This window comes from Dromiciops gliroides, chromosome 1 (genome assembly GCF_019393635.1).
Source record: "Dromiciops gliroides isolate mDroGli1 chromosome 1, mDroGli1.pri, whole genome shotgun sequence".
NCBI lineage: Eukaryota > Metazoa > Chordata > Mammalia > Microbiotheria > Microbiotheriidae > Dromiciops > Dromiciops gliroides.
Genome location: NC_057861.1, coordinates 109,032,980 through 109,045,896, shown reverse-complemented (window position 1 = coordinate 109,045,896; position 12,917 = coordinate 109,032,980). Strand labels below are relative to the sequence as shown.

Here is a 12,917-nt window from a genome sequence, read left to right as displayed (position 1 = left end):
TGAGGAAGTCACAGCTCTTGAGAATGTCCTTTGTATACTTGTATACATTACAGATCTAGCTCATCAAATGCAAACCAAATAATCAGCCCTGAAATATGAAAATGCTAAAAAAAAATCTTACTAATTAAGGGCAATGGAAGTTTTCCTATCTCATGGCCCTAAGTAAAGTCAGGGTCAGAGGAGACCCAAGGGATCTAGAACAGGAAGGGTCTTCAGAGATTACCGGTCCGAATTTCTCATCTTAAGGATGAGATAACAGAGTATATATACAGCCCAAAGTCATACATCAATGAAGAGGTAGAGCTGAGGTTTTGATCTGGGTCCTCTGACTCCAAATTCAGGATTCTTTCTATTCTACTTCACGAAATCTACAAAACTAGAAAGTTCTTATTTCTGAAAAAACAAGATTGGCAATCAGATAGTAATTTATCTGGCCATCCCAGGAGTCAGTTAATGACAGGAGGAATTCCCAGTGACAATAAAAGTTTAGAGGCTTTAAAGCCTAGTTCTCAGAGAGCAGGGCTGAAGTCTAATTTTAGGGCACCCTAATTTTTAAAATATAGTCTATTAAATACCTAATTAAGAGGTTACTTAGAAGTCAACAACCAAATTAGCTTACTTAAAGAGTTTTAGAGTCTTTATCCTCAACTCTCACCAGGTCATACACTCTCAGCTGAAAGGTACGGGGAATTCAGTTGGCATCCCTTTGGAAATGCTGTGCTAGACCTACTCATTCTTTCTGGGGGCAAATTGGGAAATCTGAGAGGCAAAGCACCTCCTGGTACTTCCTTAATTCTAGTGGGCATTGTGTTCCCCGACTCCCCCCCCCCCCCCCCCCCCCCGCACTGCCCCCATTACAAAGCTGACCATATTTTAGCTTCCAAACAAGTAGTACTGTGTCAAGGACTATTTGGTGATAAGGTGAAGCTTATATACCCCAAAATAAGGTTTTTAAATGCATAAAATGAAACACACAGGATTACAAAGGAAATCCACTACTTTGAAACAGTTATCAAAACATGGAGATAGGGGGCAGCTAGATGGCACAGTGGATAGAGCACCGGCCCTGAAGTCAGGAGGACCTGAGTTCAAATCCGCCCTCAGACACTTAACACTTACTAGCTGTGTGACCCTGGGCAAGTCACTTAACCCCAACTGCCTCACTAAAAAAACAAAACAAAACAAAACATGGAGATAACTTATCAAAAAAAACACACACAAAAAAACCCAAAACATGATGCAAAGCTATGTAACACTTCAAAGCCCTGCTGATCAAACCTTCAATACTTGAAGAGTCTGTATTGCTTTATTCCATTCCATTCCATTATTCTTAAACCCTTTGTAATTTCGTTGACGGTCTTTAAGAGCACCTATAATCCCTGATGCTGGGGAGGCTAAGGCTGATATATTGCTTCAGGTTAGAAGGTCTGAGCTACAAAGCTGATGGAGAGTCCATGCTAAGTCTATCACCTTTCTGGTGAGCCCTAGAGAGAAGGAAGGGCCCAGACTGCCTAAACAGGGGCAAAGTGGCCCAGGTTTGAAATGGAGCAGGTTAGTACCTCCATGGTTATTAGTAGTGGGATTGTGTCCATGAATCACGACAGAACATGCACCTTGGATGTAACAGAAATACCCAGTCTCAAAAAAGAGTTAATGGAGCCGGGACAGCTAGGTGGCGCAGTGGATAAAGCACCGGCCCTGGATTCAGGAGGACCTGAGTTCAAATCCAACCTCAGTCACTTGACACTTCCTAGCTGTGTGACCCTGGGCAAGTCACTTAACTCTAATTGCCTCCCTCCCTCTCTCTCTCTCTCTCTCTCTCTCTCTCTCTCTCTCTCTCTCTCTCTCTCTTTCACACACACACACACACACACACACTAATGGAGCCCCTCAAAATTCATCATTCTAGGGCCAGGCTGGTGTCATAAATCTGTCCAAACTTAGCCAGGCTAGTATGTGGATGACTCTAACCTGTGGGAGTATGCTGTATCTTTCTCCCCAACCCCCACCCAAAGAGGAGAGTATAGACTCTCAACCCTGCATCTCCCCCAGTGCCTAGTTCAGGGCTCTGCACAAACTAAGAGCTTAATAAATGTTTAGCAGCACTGGGGAACAGGATGGGATCTGCCACTCCCATCCCCTAAATCTGCCGACTCCCCATTGTATACAAATTCTCCTGGATCAGCAGTTTGGGGGAGAATCAAGAGTTGCTGGCTCAGTCAGTTTCAGGCTTTTCAAAGTGATTGAGTGTGAGGATGACTACCCAGGGCCACAGAAAAAGTCTAAAAAGATCAGGGAAATGGCTTTTCACTCGGTTACTCCATTTAATATGCTCAGGAGAAAATAGCAGAGATTCTTCAAGCAGTAGTAGTCAATATAAAACGTGTGTGTGTGTGTGGGGGGGTGTATTTAGAACTGCTCCATCTGGAAATCAGTATTTTCCAATTATTTTTTTTCTTTGTAGAGGCAGCTGGTGGTACAGTGGATAAAGCGCTGGAACTGGAGTTGGTAAGGCCCAAGTTCAAATCCAGTCTCAGACATGAATTAGCTTTGTGACCCTGGGTGAATAATTTAAACCTCTGTCTGCCTCAGTTTCCTCAACTGTAAAATGAGTATAACAATAGTACCTACTTCCCAGATAATATATTTTTTTAAGTATTTAGCAGATAATAGTTACTATATAAATGCTTATTTTCTTCTCATTCCCCCTTCTCCCCAGACTTGCCCTATGTCAACCTGGGCAAGTCACTCAATCCCTGTCTGCCTTAGTATTCTCAACTGGTAAGAGCCTGGCACATAGTAAGTACTTTAAAATGTTTACCGACTAATTGAATAATAGCACCTATCTGCCAGGGTTGTTTTGAGAATCATATGAGATTAATATCTGTAAAATACTTAGCATGGTGCCTGGAACACAGTAGATATTCAATAAATGCTTGTTTCCTTTCTGTATCCCTAATGGTTTAGCACATTGTACCTTGTATATATAGTAAGTGCTTAATAAATGCTTATTGACTGAATAATTGCTTCCGTTGTGACTCACCTAGAGAACTGCCTCAGTTTGGTTTCTATGCTTCTGTGTCTCATACACATCCTGGTCAGGGCAGATCCAATTTCTCTGGTACCGCCTGAAAACACAAAATAGATAAGGCTGAGACAAGATATACCAGGGGTACCAACAATGCATAAATAGAGAGAACACCAATGCCAATAGTTGAATAACTTGGGTAACTTTGATCCTGTATTGGGGTCATGTAACTGAATGTGGGGGCCGCGAAAAATTTGGCAATAATAAAAAGTTATGTATACTTATTTTATATACCTATATACCCAGGGCTGCATAAAAATTTCTCGGGCAAAGGGGATCGCCAGCGGAAAAAGTTTAAGAAGCCCTGATATATAATATTGTGATTAGTGCAATACCTGACACTTAAGGGGAAAGTTATTTTTCATTTATGGCTCATGAAAAAGAAAACCCATAGTAAGATATTCAGGAGAGCAAATAGTGCTTCTAAAGAAGTCCACGGGGCAGTCATTCAAATCTAATTCTTTGACATAGAAATGTAATTCAGAGAGCAGTGTCTTCAGCAGCAAAGAAGGGGCATCTAAAAAACCTGGATTTGGTCTAGAGTAATAGCTTGACCTTCGGCAGCTAGGTGGCAGAGTGGAAAAAGCATGGAACCAGAAAGACTCATGTTCCCGAGTTCAAATCCAGCCTCAGATATTTGCTAGCTGTGTGACTTTGAGCAAGTCACTTAACTCTGTCTGCCTCACCTCATCTGTAAAATGAACTGGAGAAGGAAATGGCAAACCACTGCAGTAACTCTGCCAAGAAAACCCCAAACGGAATCACAGAGAGTTTGACACAACTGAAAAACAACTTAATGACAAAAAACAGCTTGACCAGGAAAGGTTTCAGCCTGAAGAAGATACAGGAAAACAAGTGCACAGGGCTATTTGGATTTGCCAAGAAGCTTCACCCCCACTCTCTTTTTTCAAATGATTTGTCATATCTCTTTCTCCCTACCTTTCTCAAAAGCAGTGCTTCAATAAGCAACTCCGTGTTAGTTTGGGGTGGAGGGAGTGGGGGAGGAAACTGATTATAATCACAGATGGTAGCTCCTCAATGAACATTTGAAGGCCAGGCAAAATTATAAATGTTATGGAAACACTGAAGCTTGTGGGTTCAGCACAAAAAAAAGTGTCAAATAAGGCACTATTTTAATAGACCAAGCAATTTAGGGCTGATTAAATACTAATATATTTCCAAAGCAAAACTCTATGAATTGAAGACAAAGTTAATTATCAAGCAAGAATTACCTCCTCCAAGTGTTCTCTGTCCTATGATCTGCTTCCCTTCAGTCCTAGCTTTGTTAAGATCAGTCATTTTAATCTCCCCCTTTATTCTACATCTTTTCACTGAAGCACCACACTCTCTCCTTGCCATCCTGTCTCAATCTTTCATGGGGAACAAGGAGGTGACCCTATGCTCTTCAACTTTATACTGGCAACATAAGCTCTGGCAAGTCTTACGCTAGCCTGGAAAAGACCTGGTTCATATGTAAAGGCAAGAAATCAGGCCAGAAGGGATGGGGGATGCTCAAGAATGAAATTCTCCAGACCCAGAATTCATGGAAGAAGATTTGTCAGAAGAGAAAAATGTGGATGAATAGGGAACTTACCAAGTAACCTAGATCACTCTATTTTATGTCAACTATCCAAAGGCTAACCTAGCTAAAAGCTAATGAATCTTTCAGTCACAACAATTATCAAAGACTGCAAAGAGGTTACAATGTGGATTGGAGGGAGGGGAGAAATATACATATTAATAAGATCACAGATCCTTAAAATATTTAAGAAATCCTTTCCCCTCTATCCTGAACATCTAACAGGCTTTTAATACATGTGCATAAAATATATGTATTACAAATATACGCTGTGTGTATGTGTATTATATTCACTAAAGGCCAAATTTAGCTCAGGAAGGTGAAAGAAGTCATAGATAAAGGGAAAAAAGTGAACCTCTTCGATTTTTTATTGTACTTCTGTTTCTCTCTGCCAAGAGAGTGACCTTTGCACTGAAAGTGATAGAACAAAAATGACTAACAAGGACTTGATACCCAAGATAACTATGGATAGAAAGTAAAGGAGAATCTAGTTAACCTTGAAGAACTCAAGTTACCTGGCCCTTCTCAGATCCTGAAAGAGCTAGCATACGAGGCTGAGATATTTAAAGGATAGTGAAAATGGAAGAAGTGCCACAAAACTGGAGAACAACTATCTCAATATTAAAAAAAAAAAAAAATGAAAGGGCCAGAGTAAATCTGACTTCATTGCTTGCTAGACAAATTTTAGAACAGATCTTGGTAAACATCTAGAAAGGAAAGCAGCGATTACAAAGAGCCAGCCTGGTTTCATTAAGAACAGGTCATGGGGGCGGCTAGATGGCACAGTGGATAAAGCACCAGTCCTGGATTCAGGAGGACCTGAGTTCAAATCTGGCCTCAGACACTTAACACTTACTAGCTGTGTGACCCTGGGCAAGTCACTTAATCCCCACTGCCCAAAAAAAAAAAAAAAAAAAAAAAAGAACAGGTCATGACAGACTAACACCCCCCACCCCCGACAGGATTACTTAAATGCTGTGGTAACTGCTATGAAAACAGTTTGCCTAGATTTAAGTATCTCATTATTTCTGTACAGAACATGGAGAGAGACAGACTAGACAAGAACACAATTTGGATTAAGAAATGGTGCGATGGATGGACTCAAAGAGTAATTGTTAACGGTTCATTGTGAGCGTGGCAGAAGGATTTCAGTGGAACCCCCACTGCTTTATGCTGTGTTAAGAAATTTTTTAAAGACATTGATAAAGGTATGTATGGCATGTTTCATCAAAGTGATAGGTCATACAGAAGTCTGGAGGGATCCTAAATCAATAGGTAAAAGTCAAAATCCAGAAAGATTCAGAAAGGCTAGAGCATTGGGTTGAATCCATTAAGGTGAAATTCATTAGGGCCAAATGTAAAATCTTATATGGCTGAGAATAGGCAGATCTCCAGGCAAGAAATCTAGGCTTTCTATAGCCATTTGGGGGGGGGAAGTGCTTCAAATCCCTAGTAATTAGAAAAATGTAAATTAAAGCAATTCTGAGATTCTACCTCAAACCCAGAAGAGCAGTAAAGAGGACAAAAAAGGAAAATTATAATGTTGGAGAGGCTGTGGGGAAACAGGTGCACTAATGCATTGTTGGTGGACTTGTGATTAGATATAATCATTTTGGAAAGCCATTTGGAACCATACACAAAAAGTTACTCAATAGTGCATGCCCTTTGAGGGCTACAGGTCTACACGTCATGAAGATCGAACAAATAGGAAAAAGTCCTGTATGTACAAAATTATTTATAATAGCACTTTTTATGGTGGTAAAAAAAAAACCTGGAAACTAAAGTGATACTGACCATTTGAAGGATAACTGAATAAGTTGTGATATATGAATATGATGGAGTGATAGTGTGCTATAAGAAATGAAGAACCACAAGGTTTCAAAAAGATGTGGAAAGATTTATATGAATTGATACAAAGTGAAGTGAGCAGGGTCAGAAGAACATTTTATATTATAACATCAATATTATAAAAATGAACAATTTTGAAGATTTTTATAAAATGATAAAGAATGTAATGAGCAGGATGAAGACAATTTGTACAATGACAACAGCACTATAAAACAATTCTGGAAGCTGCAAGAATTATGAAACATGCTATCTATGACAGAGAGGTGATGGGTTTAGTGTAAAGAATTAGATACATACATACATACATACATACATACATACATATATAGAGGGGGGGAGTAGGGAGAGACAGAAACAAAAGAGACAAATAAAAAGGAAAGGAGAGAGGGAGGAGGGGAGAGAAAAAAGAGGAGGAAGGAGGGAAAAGGAGGGGGTAAGGAAAAGGAGTGTAAGAGGGAGGGAAGGAAGGAGACAGAGCAGAGACAGAAACAGAGTATTTATTTTGCTTGTGTGTGTGTGTGTGTGTGTGTGTGTGTGTGTGTGTGTGTGTGTGTACACATATATAATTTTTTTTTTAAGTGAGGCAATTGGGGTTAAATGACTTGCCCAGGGTCACACAGCTAGTAAGTGTCAAGTGTCTGAGGCCGGATTTGAACTCAGGTACTCCTGACTCCAGGGCCGGTGCTTTATCCACTGTGCCACCTAGCCGCCCCTACATATATAATTTAATACAAGAAATGGGGTAAGAGGTAGTATGGAGAGAAAACAGATTTCTGCTAATTAAAAAAATTGAGGGGGGGGGCTGCCACAGATATAGAATGTTGCATGTGCTTTCAGATGAAATCATTGTATTATTAGTTTTATTTACTGTTTTCTTTTTTAACAAGAGACCTCTCATGAAGTAAGGGTGATCTGTAAATGTTTGTAATATAGAAACAAAACACATCCATAAAACCTTAAAAAAATTCTTGCATGGTTACAAAAAACCAACTTCGCCATTGCAAGATGGGGGAGGACAGCAGCTGTTCTGAACAAGATCTGGGGGTTTTACTTTATTGCAAGCTTCATGAGTCAGCAGTGTGATATGGCAGCCAGAAAAAGCTAATGCAATCTTGGGCTGCATGAAAAAAGGCCCAGCCTCCAGGAATAGGGAAGCGATAGTGCCACTGTACTGGGCCCTTGTCAGGACACATCTGGAGTAACAGACTCAGTTCTGGGTATCCCAGTTTAAGTAGAACTTTGATAAACTAGAAAATGTCATGGGGAAGAAAGACAACCAAGATGGTGGATGGCCTTGGGTGTATGTCATGTGACAATCAACTGAAGGAACGAGGTATATTTATTTATCTTGGAGAAGAACAAAGGGGTATAAATGATAGGTGTCTTCCAAAGCTTGAAGGGCTACCCTGTGAGTAATGAGTAAACTTCAAGACAGCTAATGTAGAACTAATGTTGGGGAAAACTTCCTAACAATTACTGCTGTCCAAAAGTGGAGTATACTGGGGGACAGCTAGGTGACGCAGTGGATAAAGCACCCGCCCTGGAGTCAGGAGGACCTGAGTTCAAATCTAGCCTCAGACACTTGACACTTACTAGCTGTGTGACCCAGGGCAAGTCACTTAATCCCCACTGCCCCACCAAAAAAAAAAGTGGAGTATACTTCCTTGAGAAGTCGCTGAGGTCCCCCTCCTTGGAGATTTACAAACAGAGACAAGATGACTGCTTGTTCAGTATATTACATGGGCGCTGGGGTTGGACTAAATGGATGCTGATGTCCCTTCTCACTCTCAGATTCTGGGAATCTGTGATTCTGAGCTCGACCACATTTCTGATTTTCCTTTCAAAGAAGCTAAGACCCTTGTAAGAACAGGGTAAAATGATACAGGGACCTAAGCAGTAATTCTAATTTGGATTCATGTCCATAACTTCATTCATTCATCAGGTGTTTACTGAGTGCAGAGTCATGGATAGGGAGCTGGCCTCTGTCCATTATCTCTTTTGTTTTGGTGGGGCAATGAGGGTTAAGTGACTTGCCCAGGGCCACACAGCTAGGTAAGCGTCAAATGCCTGAGGTCGTATTTGAACTCACGTCCTCCTGACTCCAGGGGGTGCTTTATCCACTGTGCCACCTAGCTGCCCTGTCGATTATCTCTTAACTAGAATCGGGAAAGGCTGGATTTAAATCCCATATCTGGCACATACCGGCTATGAGACTTCTGAGTAAACCATCTAACGTCTCAATGCCCCCAGGCAACTTCTGAAGACTAAAAAGTGTAAAGCTAAGTGCTGCTTTGCCTCCCTGCAAGGAATCACCTCATTGGGGTTCCCCACATCAATGAAAAGATTCTAAAAAGTACACTTGGGGAAAAAATGGGCAAAGCACTGTGGGATAGGTGCTAGGGATACAAAGATTAAAAAACCCCATGCCCCTCTAGGACATACATCCTACTGGAAGACTGTACCATATGAACCCAACAGGAAGCCAGGGCTTTTAAAAGGGCCCTAGGCTTGGCTACAGAGACCCAGGCCTCCTCAGAGGAGCAGAAGATGGAGCACCTGGTCCCTGCTTTCAAATCACAGAAAGTGGTACAATTTTCGCCAGTTTCTCAGGGCAAAGCCAGCAGATGGCGCTGTTTGCATGGCAACAACCTACCAATCCAGCCTTTAACCAGGGTAATTCACTATAAACAAACATGGAGAATCTCCTTTCCCCACAGGAAACATTTTATTTTTATTTGGCTCTGGCCCTTCATTTGGCGAAAGGTCAACTGACTTTCTGGCTAAAGGTCATGAGAGGCAGACACATGTGGGGAGCTCTGATAGTTTTATAACCCTCACTAGAGAGAATCATTTACACATTAACCATAAAATCCTGGACTACTTACAATAAAGCATTGAGAAAGGTTTTTATAACAAGCATAGGATCCTGAAAACTTTCTCCTCTCTGTTACCTGCCCTGTCCCTGGCCCCTCATAAAACTGCAGGATTTAGAGCTGAATAAAGCCTTAGCTATGATCTAGTCCTGGAAAGGTGAAATATCTTGCCCAAAGTCACACAGCTATCACAAATCCCTCCCATCACACTCTTGACAAGTGCTTACCCAGCTTTACCAGAAGACCTTGAGTGAAGGGGAGCTCACTACCATGGGACAACTCTAATCAATAGGCATGGAGCAACTTCAACAAGTAAGTTCTACTCATTGTAGGAATTTGCATCCAGACCCGTCAGACTTCAAATACATTCATTCATTTATTCAACAAAAATTTACTAAGCACCCACTAATGTGTTTAATTTACTCAATAAAAAAATTATTAAGTACCTACCATGTGCTTAATGTATCCAATAAAAAATGTATTAAGCACCATTGTGCTTAATAATGAAGGCGATGTGTCTGGTTCTGAGAATACAAAGCTACAAAGACAAGTCTCTCCGCTCAAGGAACTTGCATACATGTTGCGTTCCCCCAGTAGAATATAAATACAAAATACATACAAAGTATATACACAGTAATTTGGGGGAGTACTAACAGCCGAGGAGATCTTAAAAGATCTCATGTAGAAAGACAGCACTTGAGCTGAGGCCTGAAGGGATTCCAAGAGAGAAGGATGAAGAGGGAGAGCAGTCCCCATGGGAGAGAGTCTATCATGATTCAAACTGCAGAGCCTCTGGGGATACCACACCAAACTGATATGGGTTGCCAGAAAAGGTGAGTTTTCATTGATCTTGGGTCTTTTTGGAAATGGTTTCATTGTTAGCCTCCTTCAAAAATCATCAAATCTCAGAACTTTTCATGATAATGGTGTTTGTTCTAATCTGGTGTCCTTTCTCATCCTGAGGCATCAAGGTGGTACCTAGCTGGACATATGTATATGTATTATTAAGCTCAATATCAACCAAAGAAAATAAAGGTATATGTATTATTGAGCATTTTTTTTTTTCAGGGCAATGAGGATTAAGTGACTTGCCCAGGGCCACACAGCTAGTAAGTGTCAAGTGTCTGAGGCCAAATTTGAACTCAGGTCCTCCTGAATCCAGGGCCAGTGCTTTATCTACTGCACCACCTAGCTGCCTTCAAGGTATATGTATTATTAAGCTCAATATTAATTTCTCTAAAGGTTGGAGATAAAGGGGCAGACCAAGCAAGAGATGGACTGAGAGGAGGTGGTCTTAGTGTCTCTACTGCTTAGCGCAGCTCCTAGCACAAAGTAGGTACTTAACAAATGTTAGTTGACTGACAACTGCCTGGTCCTTATAGGCAACACTGTCATCTTTCTGAAATGGCTTAGATGTGGATCAGGATATTGATAAATGACCTCTGGCCACATTTCTTTCCAGTCTTATGTCTGGAACGGTATGCTCCCAGTAGGGCTGCTAAGTGGATGTTCACGGGACTAACCAATAAGAAAATGTCTTAACATCGTCCCTTTCTATAAATGGTAAATGCAAGCCTCTCTCTTTTTCAGCTCCTTGATTTTTCCCCTGAAGGGCCTGACTTGTTCTGGGTCTTCACCCACCTGCCTCATACGCGGAACTGCAGAGTTGGTAGCTAACGGTATATCCTGGCACCATCATTAATAATATTTATTGTGTGCAGTGCACTGCATTTGGTACTGGAGAAGGAACAAAATTTAGATAAGGCCCTTTCCCACAACTGTTTGATATTTATCCATCCATCAGAATCCATCCAGTTGGGGAGACAAGACACTAATACCTCCCCACCCCCAACAAAGGACAACTAAATATAAGGCAATAGAACAAATGGTACAGACATAAGTTTTATAGGAATTTGTGAACATGATGGAGCATGTCAATGCCATCTGGTACAAGAAAGAGAAATCATATGGACAGATGACACGAGTTCTAAGGAAGCCTAACAAACAGAAATGGGCAGCCTTGGGCTTCCTCATTTGTAAAACGAGGCTGACCTAGAGAGCCTCTAAGGTCCGGCCCAGCTCTCACTCAATGATCCATGTGACATTCTTTTCCCCATCATCCCCCACCCCCAACACAGAGGCTTTCTCACCCCAGCCCCCCACCTCTAAGCTCCAACATCATTTCCATGGAAACAACTTGGCCAGAAATCAAACGACTGCTGGCTGTCTGAAAATCAACCAGAAAAGCCTTCACAGCCCAAGCTGTTTGCCAAACACCCGAATCGAGGCAGCTGTGAGAGATAGAATTGGTGATGGCCTGACCTGCGACCAAGTCCACCACTCTTTACACTGTACCATGTGTCCCCCCTGGGTCATGTGCTGCACACAAACCCTGTCTGTAACAGGCACCTTGCTAAACACTGGGGATGCATAAAGAGGCAAAAGACAGTCTCTTGCCCTCAAGGAGTTTAAAATCTAAAGGGGGAGGTAATATGCGAACCAATATATAGAGTACATAGGACAAACAGGAAATCATTACAAGACAGAAAGCACCGAATCTCTTCTGTGCCTGTTTCAATGTCTATAAAACGGTCATAATGTTTGCATCTACCTCACTGGGTTGTTAAGATCCAAGGAGATAACAGGGGAAGTGCTTTTCGAACCTTAACATGCTATACAAATGCTAGCTATGATTACAAATAATTTTAAAGTAATAATAATCATTATTATTGTTGTTAATATTTCACCCAGATGAGGGAGCCCCTGTTAAATCCTATAGTCCTCTCCTTGACCTAGATCTCCCCACAAGGAGTCCTGAATCACTCAAAGTTGGAAGGGAAACCTTTTCCAACTTTTTATAATCTACATTCACTAAATTTCCAAGATAAAGCACAGGTTGTCACTGCCTTTCCATCTACTCAGAAGTAGCTGTGTAAGGTTTACTTACAACATGATCAATTTCCAAGCAAGCACAGTCTAGCACCACCTTTGAGGTTCTGTGAAATAGGAAGTCAGTCAATAAACATTTAATAAGCACCTACTATGTGCCAAGAACTGTCCTGAATCCTAGAGATTAGTGAATTAAATCCTAGAGATGAGAGTAAATAGCCACTGGTGAAATCTCAAACCAGCAGCCGCTGGTACAAAAGGCAAAGAGAGGCACACGTGACATGCAGAAATATGCCAGATACATCTAGATTATCAGGGGGTTGAGGCCCACACTGATAATCTCAGGAAAATGTTCATCTTTTCCCAACCCTCATGGGGTAGGGAAGTATGGGGGGAGGAACTCTACAAAGCTATGAAAGAAACTGTCTTTAAGGCCAAAGACTAGAATTAGACAACAGGAAAAACTCTGACCATAATAATGGCCGAGGCATTTAGTGGATGGCTGAGGCTGACAGACTGCAGAACTGTTTTCCTTATTGATATTTAAATACCCGAATACTGAATTCCACTTGACTAAGATGAACAAAGCATACACAACCTGATGCCGGCCAGAGGATGGACAAAAATTGGGACAACTTGA

At 41.4% G+C, this 12,917-nt stretch overlaps 1 protein-coding gene across 15 annotated transcripts in view; it reads right to left on the bottom strand.

Moving 5' to 3' along the window:
• Window positions 1-12,917, bottom strand: part of MTSS1 (MTSS I-BAR domain containing 1) — a 236,854-nt gene that overhangs the window by 51,237 nt on the left and 172,700 nt on the right. For all 15 annotated transcript variants that reach the window (XM_043976372.1, XM_043976366.1, XM_043976371.1 and 12 more), the window contains one exon: window positions 3,044-3,128. In XM_043976372.1, the coding sequence (XP_043832307.1) occupies window positions 3,044-3,128 (85 nt within the window). The remainder of the gene's footprint in view (window positions 1-3,043; window positions 3,129-12,917) is intronic.